Here is a 24,279-nt window from a genome sequence, read left to right on the forward strand (position 1 = left end):
AAATTACAACAAAAATAGGATAGTAAATTTGCTCTGGTCCATCAAACATTTATGACTGGATTAATTACTACTAACATAAACCAGAGAGCATATGGAGAAAAGATTATTTAACCTAATAAGCTATTTTCATTAAAAAAATTATACACAGGCCACCAAGTGGAACATGTCAGAAACTCATCTGCACACCACATATTCACTACTATATATATATATATATATTTTTAGGTTAAAGTGGCAAGGTATCACGGGAAGCTCTCAAGATTTACACAGAATCATTTTAAATTTTTATCGTTTTTTTTTTCACTTTCCATAGCAATAAAGTATGGCTTGTTCATGGCATTTTTTTTTAAATTGGATTTGTTTTTATCTAATTAGTCTTAGGCATGATATTTAAACTGTAAAAAATGTACAAAGAAATACTTCTAATAACTTTATTTGTATGCTGAACCTTTTCTCTTCCAAGAGCAAAATGTCTTTGAGTACTTTCAAAACCAAACACAGAAGAGATCTGCAGCTATACAAAAGAGGAAAAAATACCTGTAGCTTCTGATAAAGTTTTAACAAATAAATGAACACTTAAAAAAACATAAATAAAAGTACACCTTCCAAAGGACATTTAACATGATTATTAATTTAGAGTTCAGTGCTATTGTCATCCAGGCTCTTAAATATTTCAGCATTTCTTATACAAGTGGTATTGTATTAATTATCGTTCTTAACACAGTCCACTGACATTTGTATTAGCATATCGTAATGTATGTATTGTAGCATATTCTAAGAAAGGTTCACTGACATAAGAAGAATCTGAGAAGAACCAAAAGACAATTGCAAAAAGCTGCATAAGTACTATTTATTTCTCTAGCGGTTATTTAAAAACAAAAAAATACTATTTCATTTCATATGTATCAAACTGCCATTTTCATAAGTAGTTCTTGCACAATCAAACAAGCTAGTTATGGAGATGTGAATAACACTACACAAATTTTATTTTAAGGACAAAATTTTAGTCCTAGGAAATAAAATCAAAACTAACCTAAATCAATAATTTTAACCTGATTCCACCAAAATAAGAACATAAGAAACACACAATACAGAAATAAATATTCCACAACTAGAAAAGGAGATACATGAGCAAAAAGAAATGTTTCTCTTTAATATAGCTGTCAAATGCTCATTTGAAAATCCACCGCAGAGTTTTTAAAAATCTGATTTTTTTATTCGTGAAACAAATTGAGGTCTTTATGGAAACTTAAAGTGTGATTTGTTTTCACTGAATCACAGTCCACCTTTATTTAAATAAATGTTTACTTATGGGCAATCAAACTTCTTAAAAGAGAAAGTCTATTTTGAGATTTAAGAATTACATCATTATATTACACCACTAGAATAATTCTTATCTCTTGACTTACCTACTTTTTTATTACTGTACTTTCTGGGCTTCATTTTATGAGCCCTCTTCAGCATTAGCTGTGCAGTAGAAATGTCTTTAAAACCCCTAGGGGAAGAGAATAACTCACTAAAAATTTCAGATAGTATTAGATCATCTGCATAGTATCATACAATGCACTTTTCAAAGAGAATACAAGTGTTTATTTTTTTCTTAACTGCATGGTATGAAACATTCTGAATTACACAGAGACCTGCAACATTTAACTTAAAATTACAATATTGTAATATATTAAGCTGGTCTTTCAGATATTTGTAAAAGTAACAATAATTTTTACTTTGGTAGAAAGCAGAGATTACTGAAAGGTGGAAGTTAAAAAAAAAAGCAAGCTACAACAACCAAATATACTGCACCTATTTCTGGAACAAGCAGAATACTGAAGCTTAACATACCATTCTTCTGAAATTTTTTCTTCTTTTCCAGACCTGAACGAAAATTTCTTTTTTTCTTTCAAGTCAAAGAGCTGTGACACTGTTCCCTTCTCTGAACTGAAAACAAAGTATAGGAACAGTACTGAAAGGTAGGGTCTTGGGAGACTGTTTTGAAGCCTTCATTATTCTGGAAGTTGTTCGTGCCTTTTGAAGCTTGCAAATTATATATATATAAAATATATATATACATATAAATCTATTTCAATACTCCAGGAAGACTTTATCTCAGAGACTAATAAAAGTCTGCTATTAATTTGAAATGTTTACATTTCAATTACTCAAAGCATATTTCAGTTCTTTCTCTCCAAAAGAATGCAGCTGTGTAAGAAATCCTTTTTAATCTTTATCTAGTCTTAGAAATCTATTTCAACATCTACATTGTTATGATGTATGTGAAAGAAATGTTTTATGATATATCATCAAATATACATTCATAAAATATATGTATATATTCATATACTCTTACTTAATGAAAAATAATAACTGCTTTTAGTATACCTGGTTTTAACCAGTGAATACATTTTAACTCTAGTAATGTCACTTTAACCAACAGCTGCAAAAGCATCAGAAAACAGCCTCAATTCATCTTCCTTTTGATTTTTGTCAAATCCAAATCAACTAAACATAACTGGGGAAAACACACACACACACACACACACAAAATATGCCCACAAAACAAACAAATACCTTTTCCTCCCCACCTCCCCCAAATTATTTGACTTACCTTCTATGAAAGTGGAGATTTTCTGTTGAATATAAATGTGGTCTGTCAACACACTGCCAAAGTGCTTGTGGTGACAACTGCAAACTATTTGAATGTTCACTGGAATTTAAGGGCCTAGAATACTTCTCAGTAAGAGAAATAAAATAAAAATAAAAAAGCAGTTGATAATTCCTACAAGTTTGTCATAAACCATGAAAACAATTATTCAAAAAAACATAAGTTATGCATATGAACAGACTTTTGAGCATCACTGGGACTGCACATGTCTAGGCCTTCAAAACATGCAGATAAACCTAAAAGGGTTTGTAGTCCATTACTGTAACAGAAAGGATTCTTAACAGTGCTAAGCTCATTAGAAACCTTACCTTCAATTAAATAAACAGGGCAAAAAGGTGACTTTAATTATACTTAAAGTCCTTAAATATCAAGAATTATACATTTATAACATTTCTCTCTTTTAATTGTAGGAAATAAAACATTAGGACATTAGGAAATACTATTTAAGCAAGAAGAAGGAAAAAAAAAACATAACAAAAAGAAAAAACAAAAACCTTCCAAAACAAAAAGCTAAAACTTCAAAGTTTATCAAGTAACTAGCAGACATTACAGCTCAAACCTTTAGCTGTTCTGAAAACATTCAGCTGTTGTCATACAATGCACATCTCAGTATTTTTAAAGTAGTGTGTCAACTAGCAATTTTTAATCCATTGCCAAATGTACAGATGAAGAACATCATCTTTTTTTTTCTGCTACTGTGAAGTAAAGTGTTGAAATAAATCCAAAACAAAGAAAAAATTAAGCAAATGAAAGAAAATCTAGAAGAAAAATTGCATCTGGGGGTGAGGAGGAAGTCCGAGACTTCTAAAAGCAATTGTGTTTTTCAAGTCAATAGATTGTCTTATTAATCACCCCAGAATAGCATATCCTTAAGGAATGAATAAAGACAGAATAGTAAGAAGTTGCTGTGACATGTTACCTTTGGCCAGCGCAGCTGGTTTGAGAATAGGAGTGTTTTTGAAGGGAAACGGGTGGAATCTAGAGTTAGCCATTCCTTTTCTAATGCAGCCTGTATAAATGAGTAAAGTCAAATAGTGCACTGATAAAATCAGTTTAGTTTTGATAACTTTAAAAAAGTCTCTTTTAAACTGTCTTAGATACCGTTTCAAGTGTTTTCAAGTCGTATATCAGAACTGCCACCTGCAGAGCAATCACACTCAAAACACCTTTGGAGATGCTATGGTGTATAATTTTATTTAAAATAAATCAGATTAAGAGTGTTCTTTTGTTTTGTTCTGTTCTTTTATTCTCAATGAGATGCATCCCCTACTTCTCATTTTTTTATTAATTTTAATCCCAACATTGTCCATAAACCCAAGTTATTAAAAATGACTGTGAAACTCTGAAAAAAATACAGATTAAAGGCCTAAAGACCACAAATAGTCTCATTTTCTGGTTTTGAGTGAATGAGTATTTTATATCCTGATGTATGTGCCAGATTCTGTCAATCTTGTTTTTGCTGAGTTGAGCAGAATAGATGAATATTCTTCACTGAAATCTGGGGTTAAAAAACTCAAGGCTATATGAAATTATTCTTCAGTTAATCAATTTTATTTTTGATACAATAGAACCATTCACAAACTAAATTAATAGCTTGGAATGAAGAAGGATGCCAGAATTAGGTCTTACTTGGTGTCTCTTAATTCTTTAAGACAGAATTCTGTCTTCTCTCATGAAAACAAAATTTAGATTATGTTTCAAACTCAACCTTTAGATAACCTGTTTTTCATACACATCCATGAGTTCTTTGACCACGTGTTCTTTCAATACGTTCTGATAAGTGAGAGTAGTACTTTACTCCCACACAGTAAGTAAATACCTCTGAAGAATTTGGCTTCACTTATACAGGGCTCAGTCATTTAGGCTGTTTTTACTTCATCAGCAAAGAGCCTGGTGTTCATTCTTTCAAAAACAGCTAATTTATAAAACCAGACTACCTTTTCCAATTCACAGACTCTTTCAGATTGCACTAATTTCTGACCTTGAAAATTTGAAGCAGTTATCCTAAATCTGGATAACTTACTGTGCAGCTTGAGTAAAGAGGGCTTTGAACAGCCTTAGACTACCAACCAAGAAGGCCTTCCAAGACCTTTGAAATTCTGAGAGAAAAAAGGATGGTATTTCAGTTATTCTGAAAAGCTTACTTTGGGTAGTGGTCACATCATTTGATGATTCTAAAACAAATCTTCTTATTTATAAGGTAACTGTGAACCAGGGTTATTCTTCTTCCATTCAAATTTTCAGTAAAATTTGATTTCATTTTCAAGTCTTAAAAAGGATTCATTTTTACATTTCATTCCTTGCTTCTGGAATTCTCTGTTCTTTGATTATAGTATTTTGGTTTTAATTCTTTTATTCAAATCCAGACAAATTTTATGCCCTTGTCATTGATAGCTGATGTCTCTTTACCAATCTTTCTATTATTGTTTCATGATTAAGATATACATTATCCTTTTTACCCCACCTCCTCTTTCAGATGGTTGCACATGTTAAGGAATTATCTATGCAAACAAACTTTGGAGGCATGCAACAAATTAAATGTATCATTATCTGTTATACCTGCCTACAAACTACTATCATATCTCACTGCAGTGATTATTTTCATGCTGATAACCACTATATACTTGATTCAAAAAAAAAAAAAAAGTGTCACAGTAAAGTTTTTTCCCAGAAGTAGACTGTAGTAAGTTGAATTCCAAAGACAATCACTTAAGGTTGTGAAGTTGTGAATTTGTACAAGTCAGATACAGAAAACTGATAAGTTTGTATCTCTGCAGAGACAAAACTATTACATATTAGAGTTCTGCGGTTGCCTGGGGTCTGTGGGTAAAATCGTTGAAATGAATAACTATGAAAAAAGGAGAAAGTCTGACCCAAACCAGTGAAAATCAGTGAAATTAGACATTATTCCAGCTAGTGCTCTTTGAATTTACTCTTCAGTTGCACTATACAGATCGTATTTCTAGCTTTTCATGTAATAGTTTTTAATTTATTTTCTAAGCATGGGCATTTAATCAAGTTGCAAGTTAACTCAGTCTGTAAAAGACTGGTCTTCATCTTTGCTGGTATATAAAGGTATATGAAAATGGCACATTTCTTAAGTATTTTTCTCTTCCTCGATTTGCAAAAGAATCAATAGATCTGGAAGAGCAGTAGTTTAGCACTTCTTGCAAATATTAGTCAAATTAATTTGTGCTGTACAACGTGTCCAAGAATGATTTGGGTATTTAAATATCTTACATTAATAGTGAATATAGAATCATAGAATCATTAAGGTTGGAAAAGACCTCCAAGATCATCTGGTCTAACTGTCCCCCAGCTACCAATGTCACCCACTAAACCATTTCCCTAAGCACCAGGTCCAAACTTTCCTTAAACTCCCCCAGGGATGGTGACTCCACCACCTCCCAGGGCAACCTGTTCCAATGCCGGATTACTCTTTCTGAGAAGAAATGTCTCTTAATTTCCAACCTAAACCTCCCCTGGTGCAACTTGAGGCCATTCCCTCTAGTCCTATCACTAATTATCTGCGAGAAGAGGCTGACCCCCAGCTCCCCAAAACTTCCTTTCACGTAACTGGAGAGAGCAATAAGGTCTCCCCTGAGCCTCCCCTTCTCCAGACTAAACAACCCCAGGTCCCTCAGCCGCTCCTCATAGGACTTGTGTTCCAGGCCCTTCACCAGCTTCATAGCCCTTCTCTGGACACACTCTAGAGCCTCAATGTCTGTGAGGGGTCCAAAACTGAACACAGTACTCGAGGTGGGGCCTCACCAGAGCACAATACAAGGACCACCTTGCAGATCCTGCTGGCTGCACTATTCCTGATACAAGCCAGGATGCCAGGATGCCGCTGGCCTTCTTGGCCACCTGGGCACACTGATGGCTCATGTTCAGGTGAGCATCGACCAACACCCCCTGATCCCTTTCCTCTGCACAGCTTTCCAACCACTCTGCACGAGGCCTGTAGTGTTGCATGAGGTTGTTGTGGCCAAAGTGCAGGACTTAGCCATGTTGAATCTCATCCCTTTGGCCTCTGACCATTGACACATTCTGTCTAGATCCCTCTGCAGGGCCTTCCTACCCTCTGGCAGATCGACACTTCCCCTCAACTTGGTGTTGTCTGCACACTTACTGAGGGTGCACTCAATTCCCTCATCCAAACCATCAATAAAGATATTAAAGAGGATGGGCCCCAACACCTACCCCTGGGGAACACCACTGGTGACCAGTCGCCAGCTGGATTTCACTCTGTTCACCACCACTCTCTGGGCCCAGCCATCCAGCCAGTTTTTAACCCAGCAAAGTGTGTACCTGTCCAAACCATGGGCCTCCAGCTTCTCCAGGAGAATACTGTGGGAGACCGTGTCATATGATCCAAGCCTGACTGTCAGACTTCAACTGCAAGCTTGAATTCTAGCTATTTGAGCTTTTACCTCTCTGGTGGATATGTCTACAAAAGAAATCAAGAAAATCATGAAACATAAAAAACTAATGTTCCACAGTTGTACTCAATTTTGTGGAACAAGACACAGATCAAAATGCAGTACACAGATCAAATCCTTTTGTTTTATACTTGCACCATAACCCAATTAAAGTTCTTTGCTTTTAAAATTCAGGTTGAAACTTTTCTCACAAATATTTTCTTAGCCCAGCATTTGCCAGTTATTAATTTAATATTCTCCATTGTGTTTTTGTTTCTTATATAACCTATTAAATGACTTTTAGTGTGTTAAGTGTTGAAAAGAAATATCACTGAAAATAGAAAAGCATGATTCAAAGGTATAAATATGCAAGACCAAAACAAAACAAAAAAGACTTATCATTAAGATTATATCTGCTGATATAAAGCACATTTGGCACTTGTATGCATATATGTAGCATATTATAAAAATATACCACATTGTCTTTTGCTTTGGCCAACAAAAATAAATGCATAATTGATTTTTGAACATATGCTCTTCCACTACGTTTATGCCTAGAGATTTTGACAGTACTAACTTGAGGAGCTTCTGTCCATATTTTCCCATAAATACAGTCCTAAATTATAACTAATGCAAAGGCTATAACAGATTTAACAAAAACTAAGGCTAAAAATGAAATCAATTTCTATTGAGATTATCCACTAACAGAAAAAAACAAAAGCAATCTGAGATGAATTACGAAACAAATAAGATGATAATGCTTGTTTTTATGTTCTATGTAAACTATAGACGTAGTATAGGCATATTACTATATATTTATTTCTAAGTCAAAGAACTAGTTTAACTCTGAAAGGTCAGTATGTTGGCTGTCATGGGGGTTGAAGCTAACTCACATTTCCAAACATGGTGGACCTCAGAATCACAAGATCAATAATCACCTGACAAAACTGTGAAACTATTTTTTAAAATTACAGAAAACTTACTCTTTATACCTCTTTCCTTTTTTCTTTCATTTCCTCATTAATTCACTAACTGTTTGAAGGACTCCAACAGTTTAGCCGGAATAACTGTTTTATTGGTATTTATGTAGTGCTTTTATTCATATTGTATTTTAAGATAAAATAGCAAAAATAGCCAACAGGATATAAATAAGCAAAAGAAAATTAATATAAAAAACTCACTCAGTGGACTCATGACTAGCCCCTGGAAATGACAATAGCATATGGAGAATGGGAGGATAAAAAAAATCAACAATTTTCAAAAATATTTCCACATTACAATTTCACAGAAATAGTGTGTGGAATTCTTTGCATTTAAAAAAGATTCACCCAGCAGATCACCTGCCTGGATTTGTCTAACTTGTTTCTCCAGACTTCTGCTACCTTCAGTGATGCAGGCAATTTATGTTATTCTTGGTCTTTAACATCATCAGTAAAGAAGGTAAGGTTGGACCTGGTGCTTAGGGACATGGATTAGCGGGGGACATTGGTAGTAGGGTGATGGTTGGACCAGATGATCTTGAAGGTCTCTTCCAACCTTAATGATTCTATGATTCTATGAGAGGAACACAGCAGTTTCTATGATTCTATGAATGGCCCTTTTTCCAACAGATTTTACAAAATAGCTCCCCTGTCTACATTCCAAATAGTTTTTGAAGAATAAGACAATATGCAATAAGAGTAAATAAATAAACACTTAGAATTAATCTTTTGAATTGTTTTCTTTATAGAATACAAGTGATGTCTTTGCTTTCTACTTTGTTAGTTTTCAGTGAGTATATTTGTATAGTGCAGTTAAGGGCTTGTTTGCTCCAATAAAGTAAATCAAAAACTTAAAACAAAAAGACAAATGAAACACTACTTTAATCCAAGGTAGAATGTTCAATAGCATTCTATGATTATTTCAAATAGGCTGACAAAGTCTCCTTTTGAGCAATGTGTGCCACAAGAAGAAAGTTTTCCTACTGTTAAACATCCTGTAGGTTAAATGATTGCTCAGGAATTTTGGGTGGTGGGAGTGGGGTATGAGTGGTGAGGAAGAAGGCATCATATGCTGAAAGTTAACCCTGTGGATACTCACAATATAAAAGGGCATATGAGAGCAAGTACTACGGTCTGGCCAAAAGTTGTATCTCTGTTGATTCCTGTCAAACATATTTCACTCTGTGGTACATTTCATTCAAACACCATGCCACTCCAGGACAACATATTTAATTTCTTTCTCACTAAACTTCATTTCTGCCAAGTCCTACGTATTCCTTGCTAAAACTTTCTCCTCTAAAAGCATTAATGATTTTAGAAAAACCTGTTAGGGAATTATAAATTTTTAGCTCTTATAGCTGACATAGAAAGACCGCGTCAGTTTTCTCTGCTTATTTATGTATGTTTGATAGACTGTGATTGAAAACTGCCTTTGAAATTGAAGATTTGAATATTTTTGTGTATTTAGCCTTTTCTTTCATCCAGTCTTGGGAATCAGATTACACTATGGGCTAGTTTTTCTGAGCAACTTGAATTCATATGTAAAGCCTAGTTCAACATTAGAAAGTTGTCAGTTCACAGTGTGACTTTCTAAAAAATTACCAAAGATAAGACAGTATCAAATAAGAACATACTTAACTGAATTGTCTATTTGTTGAATTATTTTTCCATTTCCAAAATTACTCAAATTCAGCCTGAATTCTGCCACCTTAAAACTGCATGTAAATGTGCTGATTTGACCAACTTTACATAAGAAATGTATACAGGCTTCTTAGCTGGACAGATCAGTCCAGCTAAATACAGATACATTTTATAGAGAACATATCTCTGAACTGCAAGTAGTAGGAAAAATAGCCTTTTTCTCTGGGTTTGTCTTTCATGCTTTTTCACATATATTATATGGTGAAGATAAATAGAGTAGCACCCTAATAAAGGCTGTTTTAACCTCTGGCAATGCTTCTTTTTGAACTCCGTCTTTATGTTGGACAAGAGGTAAGGAAGGTTGGACACTGCTGCATTCTCATGATTGCTAAAACCAAACAGTGCTGCAAGCCAAAAAAAAAAAAGTAGTGCTTATCCTATGGATTCCAAAGAAACATCACAACAATGAATTAACCCCAAGAGATTAAAGACTTAAGAAAGCAGGTTAATTATTAGAGTACATTCTTGCAGGAAAGTTAGAGGACAAGAAGACTTGTGTAGTTGTCCATTTATAAAAAGGATGTGTTAGAGATTACTGGAAAAGTCACAATATTCTTTAAAGAAAAACATTTAACAGAATTTTATTGAAGAATGTCTTCTCCAAGCGTATTTTTTTCCAAAATGTTTAAGAAGGTCAGAAAACTAACCGTTCTCTTGAATTCTTATATATATATATATATTACTTACATATTTTATATGTGCATATATGCATAGATATGGTTTCTCTAAATACATATGAGTAAAGCCATACAAATAACTGATTTGGAACTATACACAAATAAATAAATAATGAAAACTTCATGGTCCCAGAAATTTTTCTTTCACATAAAAAAAGTTGTTTATCTACATACATACTTAACTCTCCAGAACCCTGAATCTCATTGTAGTTTATCAAACTCATTCATGACCTACATTACCCACATTTTTTCCAGAAAAGCATTTCTGCCTTAAGCCTGACAGTTTTCAAAGGAAGCTTAAGATGTCCCTACATTTTTTTTTTTTTTAATACACAAATATAAAGTACAGATGGGTAAACAATAACCACAGTAACCTCAGCTTCAGAGGTTACATGGTTCAAGTAAGGGCCAGAAATGAATGCTTCAAAAATATTTTCAGATGTATATCCCAACCCACCTCAATAAATATCAGGCTCCTGGCACCTTCAGGCCACTCCTGAAATGGCTCTCCGTGCCCAAACACACTCTTCCCCTATTAAAATGACAACAAGCTCCAGGTCTTCCCCTCCCTGATTCTGCCACATTACACAAACGTCCACCTTACCTATGGACTTTAGCTAGAAAGTCCCTAGAAGCCTTTTTCTAAATCCTCCTACCTCTGAAGAAAATAAAAATACATAAAAAAAATGAAAAAGACAATGATTTTACACAAACAAACAAAATCCACAAAGCCAGGGATTTTCTACCCCTTAATTTTCTACCTAATTCATTTCTAATTCATTTTCTACCCCTTAAATAATGTATGTTGAAATAACACACATTTTCAAATGAAGATAACCCAAATTGTTCTACTAAGTTTTGTGAAGGAATTCTAAAACCACAATACAAAAGAAAGCTATATTTCAATTTGCAGTTTTGTCAAAGAAAGGGAAGCTAAAAATAACTTAGATAAAATTATATAATTTAGCTAAAAACAGATTCCAAATTATATCTTTAGTGTCATACATCATGAGTGGGTTTTCCTCTGGAAGTATTTTTTTTGAATCTTGCTATTTGACCATTAATTAGATAGAGATAAGCCATGAAGACAGATTCTATTTAAAAATTTAAAGCATTTCAGTGGTATATAGAACTGAGATCTCACAGTAGAAGGCCTGAAAGCAATGAGAGCATATTTCGCACCAGCTGTGAAGGTGGGGTGTTGGACATGGCTACAACTCCTTATATCTGTGTTTGTGTTCATCAGAACCTGACTCTGCAACAAGCTACTTCCAGGGCTAAGGATATCTATCTACTAGGTAACTGGAAAACATTTCAACATTTTATATAAGCATCATTGCTGAAACAGATAGGAAAGAAACCTTATGTATCTGATGATGCCACAGACTAACATGCCATTCATTAATGTAGCAGCTGAAGAAACAATCATATCAAGAGATCCTTCATATACATTCATTGAAAAGACTGATCTCCCAATACGTAACTCAAGACAGTCTTTTTTCTCTATTTTTCAATGAAAAGGATGAACCTGAGCAAATCATCAGACACTTTTTTGCTTTTCTGCTACACTGTAACTTCATAACAAATTTCATATAAAAAGGGGATCATATTCTTTGCAGCATAAAATATAGGAAGGCTTGATTCTGATCTGACATTTATAAGCAATTACAAGAGCATTCCTAAAAGTGTCAAGCTACAAGAAATATTATGGGGACCTTATAATCTATAGGATAACTATTTCCTGGCATAAGCCAGAAAACAGAAATCACTGACACAAACACACAGTCACAAGCTCATGGTCTGAGACAAACCACAACATGAAGCATTCATTATCTGAAAAGAAAAAAAACATATTGCGTGTTTCGAGAAATTATACAAATACACTTCAGCTCACCTCAAACCCAGTTGACTGGGCTCTTGAGAAGATCTTTAAGCAGTCAGACTGCCTGAATAATAAATTGCAATATAGTAAGGATTCATCACCTTATGCAAATACATTATAAAGGCAACTATATACTCTAGGAACACAGATAATTGATACCCAGCTGCTCTGGAAGGCAAGCAAAAAAAGTCTGTGTGGCTGAGTGTGGTTGTATAAAAAATGTGAAGAAAACTCATGGTCATGAATTTCAAAAGCTGTCAAATGGAATGGGATTTAAAAATTCTATTTAAGCAAACTCAAAAGTAGAACAACCCTTTGTCTCAGAGCAATGGATCTATTCCTTTTGACGAAGGAAGTTGTGATGGATTTCTCTTTAGTTTGGTTGCAACATATAAAGTTATTTTCTTTTTGAAAAAGTATTACTAGATATCCCTAAAAAAAAAAATTGGTTTTGCAAAATATGTTACCCAATTTCTGTGTCATGTAACTGTCAGTATTGACATCTTTATGAGAATAAGATATATGTCCATATGCTGACTCAGTGCAGGAAAACAATAATTTACTCAACAAACACTGTTCTCAGCAAATAATTGTCTTAAAATTGATCATACTCAATTAGTTCAACCTACTGACACTGACATTTTGCATTTTACTCAAATCATATTCTCATCAAAAAAGCAACAATGCTCATGGTTACATGGTACTAAAAGTAAGAGTTGTGTCAAGCAAATGTGTTGTCAGATTTCATCCACCAGAGGTAAAGAGCTTTGCCTTGTGGAGCTCAACATTTGCTACATGGATGGAGTGCTGATGAAAGGTTGTCTTAAGATCGGCCTTCTGGAGCATACAGGCTGGAATTCTGCAAAGTCCACATGAAAGACATGAAAATATCACTGAATAACAGGCTCATACTTTCAGAGACATCTGCTGGCCAGATCTTTCATCTCATCTGGAATAGCCTGTTTGACATTGCACAATACAACAGACATAAAACACTACTGCTTTCAATAGGCTCTGAATACCTTTGGCAATGTATCGGAGCTGATATGGCTACAAGAAGATATCAGTAATTGTAAAGGTGAAACGATTACTATTCATGCTATTGTGAGCTAGATAAAGGCCTTTCCTCCAGCTCAGTCACACAATTCATTTTTCACATGATATGGTGCCAGAGACTTGTAGTAATATATCACTGCTCAATGCGCTTAACTGGAGTAAACAGGTCTTTGGAAAAGACTACTTTTTTCCCCATGCTGTTTTGTAACCTCAACTTCCACAAAGCACTATGTATAATGAACTTGTCATAAAGACATTAAACAGTTATTTAATGAAGAATGGTACCTAATGAGTGACCAGTCTTCATCAGCATAGTGATATTTTAAATGGTTTAAACAGAAGCTTGCGCACTAGTGGCTTTGTGAGTTGTTAGATAATACAAAATGAAATCATTACAACTGAAATCTTTCATAATGCTGGTATAAAAATAATGATGACATGACAAAATAGTGGACTATTCAAAAAACATTTGGACAAGATTTACTATGTTTGCATTAACTTGTGATAAGGAAATATTTTTCTCCCAATTCACTCATCCTATCCAACAGTGAAATCTGCAGCACAAAATGGTTTCCATGCATTTTTCTCCTCCTTCACACCTTATTATATGGGATCGCTTTGTCCAGCAATAAGTACTCCTCCCTACACACTTGTTTGAGGCCCAAAACTTTTTTTTGTTATAACACGGGCCAGAAAGGATCACTCATCCCTATTTCATAATACATTTTCAGTAGGTCTTTTATAGTTAAGCCATACATTTCTTACAATCTCTTCAGTGAACACAAGATACATGCTTGAAACAAACAAATATAGGAAAAATTACGACAAACATCACAGGGCGTAAGAAATTTCTGAATTCCAGTTACAGCCAATCTTGAAAATCTTAATCACTGAACAAAGGATAACCTTTCTGGGCCTATAAATTTAAAATTTATCACATACACAGCTCTGTAGAAAAAAATATATTCTTACATTTTTCATCACAATAAGTTAAGGTTTTGAGTAATTTATTTGATAAGAATCTCCAGTTCAGCCTTTGAGCCTGGTGTGCAAACTAAAATGTCAGTTCATGGTTTTCCTATCATTATCTGAACAAAATAACTATTTAACCAATGTTCCCTAAAAACATGTTTTACTTCTTTCTTAATAAACTAAACTACAATTTGGAAAAAATCACACCAGAGGGTGATACAGTGCAAGGCTCTCTGAAATGACCTGGCCCTTTTTTTTCCTGCCTCCCCGACTCCTTCCTTTTATCCCTGGCCTCAGAAGTACCTGTCCAAATGTGATTACCTTGACAACAGACAGATGGAATAAAACTACCCATGTAGTTTTCATTTTTTTTTCTTCAGAAAAAATAAAACAAAACAAGTAAAAAATAAAGTCACAAGATTATTTGGCAGGACAGAGTGAAACAACCATGGCTCAACTGACACATGGCATATGAGACTCTGGACTACAGGCTGAATAATTCAAAACAGGGTATTTTCCTTCTTTTGTACATAAGAACAGATATTTCTTTACTGTGTGAAAAAATAAAACCTTCCACTTTCTGCTTTTTATTATTCTAGAAAGAAGCCAAGGATCAGAGAACATCAGCTAATGAGACTCTGCTTTTTTGTATATATATATTTTAAATTAAAATTAAAAAAAAAAATCCTAAAATTTATGTCAGATCTCTACATTTACACACACACACACATTTCCTGTCTACAAATGATTCCTGGGACTCTCCAGCATTTTGCATTATCTTACAATAGGATAGCTATTCTGAAAATCTATCTTAAAATAGATGCTAAAAGAGGGAAGAAAAACAATATTCTAAGCTATCAAGTCACCAGAAATTAGTTGGTACAAAGTCCAACTATTTTCTAATGGGGACAGGGAAATGGGACATAAGAAGGTTGATACTCAGATGACCAAAGACTGATGAACTGTAAATTGTGCTGCTTCAACTAAAAACATACTTGATTTTCATAACTGTCTATGAGCCACACAAGCATGTGATAATAAATAGGATCTAATCCTGCCAGTAGCAGGGCTATCACATCAATCTCCATTGCAAAATTACAGTGGACCCTTGCAAAGATGCATTAGCTGAATGAGCAACTATAAGCACACATAGACAAAGATTCATTAAAAAAAAAACTCTCAGTAATATCCACTTAGGTCTCAAATGACATCAGTTTGCTTTGCTTTACCAGAAACCACAAATAAAGAAGAGAACAAATGTGAACAATTAGAGAAAACAGACAGATGAATAGGTGAATAAGTCATTAACAGCTGCCTTACTATGCATACTGAGTCTAGAACCAATGGAGAAAGTGTCTATTAAGGCTACAAGGGACAAAATTAGCTTAAAGATTCTTTTCTTTGCTTACTGAATGATAATATTTATCTTGTGAACAGTTTTATTTTCTACCTATTACTAAATAATTACAAAATTAATTTGAAGCTAGTTTTTATTTCTTAGAACTGAAACTTCTGGCCCAATTTAAATGCTTTGAAATTTAAAGGACATTATTAATTCTATATAATTTGCAAAAAAAATAATAGTAAACATTTCTGGATTTTTTTTCAACTTTTTTTTTCTTGATTTAGCTATATTTTTTTTCATTTTTTTTCCACTATATTCAGACTTATGCCGTTTTTAGCACTTTACTTCAGAGATAAATGAAGAGCTAATCAGCCTGCTTCACCTCTGTTTTGGGGGAGGGGGTTCTTTTTACTGGAATCCTACAACACTGAATCTCAGCTATATTTTCTGTATTTTCAGCTATAATATTGTTCTCATTCTATCATGAAAATGAACAAAATACATATTAACACATTGTTGGCATTATAATCAGTTACTAAAATACTAAAAAGCTAAACATTTTAGAACAAAAGTAGTTGTTTCCTTATTCTCAGTTGTTAGTCCTTTAACTGTTGAAATATATGGATTTCTATAGTTGTTTTGACATTAATAGCACAGTAACTATGAGAGCATCACAAAGAGCAGGAAGCAATTAATCCATGACAAATACATTTACATGAGTTATATGTACCAAATGCTTCTTTATTTCTGGACATCCAATATGTTAATTCTTGTCCTGGTAGTCTTTTCAATTTCTTTTATTTTCAAAACTTACATGATTGTTTTAGAATAATATTTTTTACATGACATGTAAATTTTTATGCTAATGACTATGCTTACTTCATAAAACATGAAATCATCCACATTTATTTCTTCATAGTCATCCTCCACTTCATCACTTTTAACAGCTGCAAGAGCACTGGCCAGTTTCCTTCGCAAAAGAAAGCCCTTCCAAGATGCCTAAACAAAAAATTTAAAGCATGTTATACAAAGTCATAGATCAAACCCAATTCCAGATTCTCTATGTTATCCCATTAGGAAGATAAAACATCTTGGGCCCTGGTTTAATAGCTCAATGATCTGTTTTTTGAACTTTATGTGACATTTAAAACTACAAGACAAATTAAATGCCAGCACATGTCTAAAGCTTAGAGTACTCAGGAGGCTCTCCACAAGTAAGCAGAAAGGAATCCTGCAACTCCCTCAACTACAAACCTGGGTCAACTAATTAATTATTTGACAATTCCTTCAGGGACTATTATAAACTGAAAGGAATGACTACATATGAAAAAGCTGAGTGTTAACTTTCAAATTACTGAGAATAAAAATACACTTATACTAAATGCCTCATAGTTTACAAGTAGCTATTCTGGGAGATATCTCATGCAATTGACCTAGGTCAGTCACTCTCTCTTAACTGTCTTAAGATCTTTATTAAAAAAAAATATTACCAGTAGGAATAACTATATCTAAGAAAAAGAAGCACATTAGGAATTAAATGCTAGAAAAAGAAGCAAGGTGTTACAAACACATGACAAGCTGTAGAATCACACCAAAGAAAACATTTCAGAGATCAAAATGAAATAAACGTAATTAAGAATACTAAATTCAATTACCCCCAAATCGTTTGATGTAATTAGAATCCAAGAGGCCCTAAGCATTTAAATACTGTGCAAAACACTCTCCTGAAGAGTAGTGTTGTCGGAGTAGTGTTGGCGACATTTAAAGGCTTTGCAATGAAGGCACTAAAACAGGAAGGGTAAATCTCATATTCAGACTTAAAATTTAGCTTATTCATTTTTAATAAATGATTTTATAATTGCATAAATTATTGAAAACATTGCTGTCTTTACACATTAAATTCCTGATTTATATACAGATGACTAAATGTATTAGATCTGCTTTCTTATCATTTCATTGGTATTATTTTCCTACAGATCTTCATAACCATCCAGAAAGAAGATCCTGATATTACAGAGCGATCAACTGAGAAATACATTTCATTCAATAAATACAATTAGTTTTTACAAATGCAAAGGAGAAAACAAGTTGTAATGGCACATACAGAAGGATAAACTGTAAGGCATCTGTTAACACAGATCTATGAATGCACGAGATCAGTGCTCAGTTGAGATCAAAAATGACAAATTATATTATAGCAACTTTTAAGAAATGAGATGAAAACTCCCTTATGTATAAATTCATGATATACTTACCTCTGGAATTCAGTTCTAGTCACTTCTTTAAAATAGGATATAATAGAATAAGGTAAAGATATAGGGATAAAAAGATAAGAAGCACAGAGTAATGTGAAAAGAGACTAAATGGACTGAGATTTTATTAAAGAAAGAGTGAATAATGGAGATGGATATAAGAGAAATACAAATCCATAAAATGCATAAAAAGTGAAAGTTTATTTATTTCCATATTAACTTTGAAAATTAAATTTGGAAAAGGTTTGAAACAAAGAAAAAAGAAAGTAAAAACATTTTATTCAGTATATAATTTTGTGGAACTCAACACTTTAATATATAGTAGAGCCCAAATAGGTTCAAAAATAGATTAAATAAACTTATGGAGATCAAATTTTAATATACTAGTTACACACTATACTCCAGAAACAAACTTAACAATACTAGCTACATTAACTTAAAAATGTAGAAAAATCCATGAACCCTGGCAACTTGTCATATAGATGCTATATCTGTTTAGCAAACTAAGCAGAGCTTAGTTCACACACACAGTAATTCATTCTGTTTAACCATTAGCCCAGTGTCTGGTATGGTACAGCCTAGGCCATGGTGTGTTCTCGATGGCAGTATGAATGTGGCAGTCATATCTTCTGGGAGATGGGAAGAAAAGGAAAGGCATGAGTAGGTTGGATGGGAGAGAAAGGAAGAGTAGTTAGTTGTACAGATATGAGACATGTTCTACCACTTATGCAGCCAGTGTCTGTTAGTTTAGTAGCATAGACATACACCAGTAAGAACATAGCCACAATATGCCCTAAAACACAGTATTAAAATAATAGTAATAATAATAAAAAAGCTAATTCAGGGAAAATACTTGGTGAATAAAGGGCAAATATTTTTATGCTTCTACAGAACTTTTTTTTTTTTTTTGTAAAGAAAGCTTTTAGAAACTTCAATTTTACATTTTTTAAATAAAACACAAACAAAAAAAACTTTAATTACAAAACTACTGATAGATCATAAGTAAAAATAGATAGAAGATGACAAGCACACAAAATTAGATTTTTTCTTATTTAATCTGAAAATAAGTAAAGAGAATGCCTCAATCTAACCTGGATTAGTGTGGCAGCTTCATTCTTCCATCCTGAAACCTCTGTAAAATGATCATTCCTCGTTTTGGTGCAGTTAGTTTTCGTCCTGGCATGGTACTTCTTCCAAAGGGACTGGATCGCTGATGCTGCCATATGCAGCCTAGTAAGGAATAAGTACCGTTACGGATAACATAACATCACCAGCAAAACTGGATTATCATAGCTGCCTAACTATAACCAAAAAAACCCCTGAAAGAATAGTGTTATGCACTGAGAAAAATAGAATGCTCTACCATTAAACTGCAAAGAAATTACAACACAGATGTGATACACATGTACAGAAACACAGGAGGATATTTACAACATTTGGAAGACCAATTTATCTAAGAGAACTACTCTCTACTGGGCATTGTTCCCTTTACATTAACTAGAGAAGAAGTGTCTTCTCAAAGTAAATATCAGGAGCAGAAGTAGCTTAATAATGACTGAATAACCCATTGGAAAGATCCACTTATCTCCACAGTCTATACAGAAAAATACTAAAGTGAGCTAAGGTGAACGCTGAAAACTGCATGATAAGAATAATTCCAATAGAGCAGATGGGAAAATGTTTTCTAAGATAGTAACGTTTTCTAAGTTACTTATTGTTTAAAAAGCACTGATTACAGGTTACTTATATTTGCTACGTGATTGAGCTCCCTAAACACAAGGTCAATTAATTAAATTTTTCTGATGGAGAAAAAGTTTAATGGGAGCTTTGCATTATGACATTATTATCTTGGAATCCTTCTCTCCATAAAATTATCATTTCAGCTTCCTAATGGGCTTAATAAAACATGTCTAAATTTCCCCCAGACTTTACACATTTTACACTTTACAATCTGTAGTGCATTTATTTAAATAATAGAGTACTTTTCAGCGAAGAAGATGCTCCAGCACAAGTCACAGCACACTTCAGAGGTTAAGCCAGAAGAAAGGAGTAGATAAAATATTCCTTTTTTTAAAAGCATTTTTTCCTTAAAATGTGTTTATTAAGTTTACCAATCTCAAAACATGGTTTATTTACAAGCTTTGCATCCATAAAAAATAAGCTGAGTTTAAAAAAACTTCAATTAAGTTTGTATTCTGCATTGAAGAGAACTGTTCAACAACTGGCTACAGGATGAATTTAAAATACTAACTAAGAATTCTAAACGAGCTTTTCAAAAAGATTTTTTTTTGAGGCACTCAACTGCCATAATAGACTACTGTAGTCTGATTTTCAAATTCCTGGGAGGCGATGATGAATTCTATGGTCTTCCTGAATAATAATTTTTATGACAAATTGTTAGTGTCTTAAAAATCAACCAACTAACCACTACTGCCCATTTACTGTGTCTAACCAGCATGAAGAAGCACACCTTCCCATGCTTGATTCTCACACTGTATTCAAGATGTGGACTTTTGAAACTGAATACTTATGAAGCTATAACTAAAAGTTTGTATCTCCAGGGCAAAATTTCTGGGCAAAATAGCTTCTGTTTTCCCTGACTGTACATCCAGAACCATATACCAGCAGCAGATACATTCTGAAGAGGTAATAAACCAGCCTGTTTTATGCAAGAGAGTATTTAGGGGCACAGAACAAGTTGAACTGGCCCTTCACCCCTGCCTCTACTTGTAAGAAGTGGGTTGAAACATGTTGGAGGAGTACCAAGGGCAGGGCAGACTGTTAGCTCTTCAGTCATCACAACAGCAGGAGCCTGGCCTAAGGTCAAGGGAGTCAGACAGTAGATTTAAGCAACTTTTCCATCTTGCTTTCTAAATGTTATCGACTGTAGACTTTACACAGACAAATCTTGAGGGCCTATATGAACAGTACAATAAAAAAACTTACACTAGTTTGTAGTTCAAACTCCCTCAAAATTCCAGCAAACCACCAAGCCTTTCCATCCTTAATGTTGTAAATTACTTATGCATTTATGAGTTGGTGTCATAAATGTATTGCAAAAAAGAAGTAAAAGTTAGGAGGCCAAGTAAAAGTTTCAAAATTCTCTTATTAGACAGTATTTTAAAATTATTTTAAGTACATACTTATCTATATTCTAATCTACTGACACAATACCATATGGGATTGTTGTTAATATGTTAGTCCAGTGTGCATTACCTTAAAGTGCTTTGCTGTCTAATAAGCTTCAAAATATTACTTTCACACTGTCTGATCACGTTTGTTTTAAACAAAAAATTCTCTCTTATTGCCTATCCATCTAATCTATCTGAAAACAGTCCAACATCCATGTCTTACCTTTCTGTATCATTATCAAAATGCTGAAGATCTCTTCCCACATTACTTGATATAACTGACTGTTGCAATGTGAGCTGGGCTGACATGTTATTGTTGCCTTTGCTCTCCTCACCGTAATTAATACAAGATTCAGTGTTCTTCTGCTTCACTCTATGATCTTCTTTATTTTCCTTTTGGTGCACAGGTATGGAGGAGTTAATGAATGTGGCCTTAATATGGCCAGGAGTAATCCATCTTTCAGAAGGATCCAACAAGACCTGTTTATTTTCTGTCGCACCCATGATAAAGAGGTTATTTTCCTGTAGGCAGCCAGTGGATGTTTGCTTTAAATGATTTTGCAGTGCTTCTGGTCTATCTCTGTCAGTAATGTTTAGTTCACCATACTCGTGCGCACATCGATGTTCAATGCTAAGTTTCATCAACTGATTAAAATACCAGCATTGTCTCTGTGCAGCATCAATGGAAGAGGCAATTCTGAAGAAAGATAAAAATGTTATCACATACATTTCAGACTGTAAGAACACTTTAAAAATATATATTTCCTCTATTAATTGCTAAACTACTCTGTATTTTCATGTATCCTTACTTGTTTTCTTATTCTTACAGTTAACAGTAATTACTCTAAAAATTAGTTTCAGTATTTAAAAATCTTAACTAAACTTTTTTGGTAGTATCTCAAATATACCATGATGTATTAGCTTTCTTATTTTAATTTATGTCTTTTTGTTTTTTAATGGCTTCAGTCTGAAATAGGCATTACGGCATGCATTTCACTGTTCATTTTCTATGTGGTTACAAAGCCAAAAATTTTAGAGGATTTGATGCAAGTTAGTTATAAACCTCTTAATAGCCTTAATAATCCTTTATAATCTTTTTTTTTTTTTTTAAATTTAGGAACTATGGAATCTAATATAAAAATAACAGTAACTTTTAAATTTACATTAGAACTACAGCAACAAAACCCAAGCTTAGATTCAAACCAACAAACCACAATGCCTAAAGAGAATTTAGGAGAATGGAAACTTTTAAATGTCAATACTTCTATTAATATATAGGAAGATGCCACACTGAACTTCAGGAAGAGTTAAAATTCTCTGCATCTTTTTTCCTGGTTAAATACTAGTGGAGTTCCTGCAGATCTTTGTTCACTTTTGACTTCTAATTTTATAATAAGCTGTATAAGCCTGGTATAGCAATGAAATGGAGTAAAAGAGCCATACAAAGCATCTGATTTCCCGTCTGATTGTCAGAAAGAGCCCAGCAACACTAATCTATGAAGTCTGGCTCTGATTAGTTGTGCTACACCATCCAAGTGACTAGGACAAGTAAGAGCAAATATGAACTAATTGTTACAGATACAGAAGGCTGTCTGTATTTAAGACAGTGTTTATCTATTGTAATAGGTAGCAGGTACTTTTGGAACCCACAAAATGTTTTCCTTTGATACCACAAATAGATGCAGAGATCTGTAATCTGGAGCTATTTTCAGAGGAGCAAAAAGTCAATTCTAGGTCAGCAACACAAGATAAAAAAGTTGAAATAAGATCAATCCTCTTGGGGGTCTGGAAAAATTAAGTCCTAAGATAATAGTTTGAATAACAGAATTTCCCGTTCATTATTCTTAAAAGGCAAAGCTTTTATAATATTTTACTGTGAAAAGTCTATTTAACTAAATAACTATTTCTTCTAGTAAAGTTTAACTGAGAACTTTATAGATTTTTAAGAACACAGATCTTACTGGAGGAAAAAAGACACTAACTCTTTCTCTGCTAGTGCAAGTTCAGTACTGTCATGTAAAATATGAACAGCTAAATTTGAAGCCAAATCCACACAGCGTAATTATACAACTCACGCATTAGCTGTACACTGGATTGCCCATTACACAATATTTTCTTTCCTGTTAATTCCACAAACACAGCAACAATTCCTCAAAAGATTTAAACCACTACAAATATTTGCTTCAGGATCTAAAAAGTTCTAGCTGTCTCCTCCCACACAGTAAGTACAGTAATTTATTCAATAAGAAATACTAGTAAAATATTTCAGAAGTTTGGTTAGAAGAGGAAAAAAAAATAACACGGGAAAAACCCTTGATCTTTTACATACTGGGCAAAATAAGCTTTTGTATGATGAAAAGTACACTCCTAAACTATTATCCTAAGTATACTTGTTCATTCTCAACCAACAAAAAAAAACAAACAGGAAGGAAGGAAGGAAGGAAGGGAGGGAGGGAGGGAGGGAGGAAGGGAGGAAACTGTTATCAGGATACTTGTGCATCTTCTTCCTTGTCAAGTCTAGCAGCACCGTGAACAGCTGTTTCACTCTTTCAGTGTCTATGCACGTGGCAAGTAGAAACAGCAGGGGAGGTTGAAGACAACAGGAAATTCGGGTGGGAAATAACTGTGGTCACCAGGGATCGTAAGTTAGGTGGTTTTTTGTTTGTTTGTTTGTTTTTTTTTTCCACAAGCAGCTTTTGGGAGGTTACTAATTAACTGTAACTGTATTTGGGATTCTCCTGCAAAATTAAACTCCAAAGGGCAGACAACAACAACTATAAAAAAATAAAATAAGCTGAAAAAGTAAAAAGGGGAGGGGAGAAGAGGGAAGAAAGGGTAGAGGGGAGAGGAAGACAAAACACTGTTCAATAGGGTTGTGGCAGGATCATCCTAGCAAAGCACTGCAGATTTCTCAGTGTCTCGACTGCATTCTTGATATCAGAGACTTGGTCCTGAAGACCACTTACTCAAACCCAAAAAGGAAGCAGCTATCATGGAAAATATGCAGGATTGATTTACTTTTTTACTGGGGAAAAAATAAAGAAAAAACAACAAAAGAAAAGCCAATGACATACTAGGGAGGAGAGAAAACAAAGAAAGAAATACGTAAGTATTAAGACTTTTGATACCATAATATTTCCTTTTCAGTTACTGTAAATTTGCCTTTGAGACCTTTTTGGCATTATAGATCAAGGGGTCTCGTC

General features: G+C 33.8%; 1 protein-coding gene across 14 annotated transcripts in view; it reads right to left on the minus strand.

Annotated features, from left to right (window-relative positions):
- Positions 1-24,279, minus strand: part of LRRIQ1 (leucine rich repeats and IQ motif containing 1) — a 112,453-nt gene that overhangs the window by 51,657 nt on the left and 36,517 nt on the right. For 9 of the 14 annotated variants that reach the window (XM_083843652.1, XM_083843656.1, XM_083843655.1 and 6 more), the window contains 7 exons: positions 21,300-21,773; positions 19,037-19,175; positions 16,573-16,692; positions 3,579-3,668; positions 2,603-2,724; positions 1,840-1,935; positions 1,410-1,495 (listed from right to left, as the gene is read on the minus strand). In XM_083843652.1, the coding sequence (XP_083699778.1) occupies positions 1,410-1,495; positions 1,840-1,935; positions 2,603-2,724; positions 3,579-3,668; positions 16,573-16,692; positions 19,037-19,175; positions 21,300-21,773 (1,127 nt within the window). The other 5 variants (XM_083843650.1, XM_083843649.1, XM_083843658.1 and 2 more) reach the window with 4 other exon arrangements.

This window comes from Anser anser (genome assembly GCF_964211835.1).
Source record: "Anser anser genome assembly, chromosome: 1".
NCBI lineage: Eukaryota > Metazoa > Chordata > Aves > Anseriformes > Anatidae > Anser > Anser anser.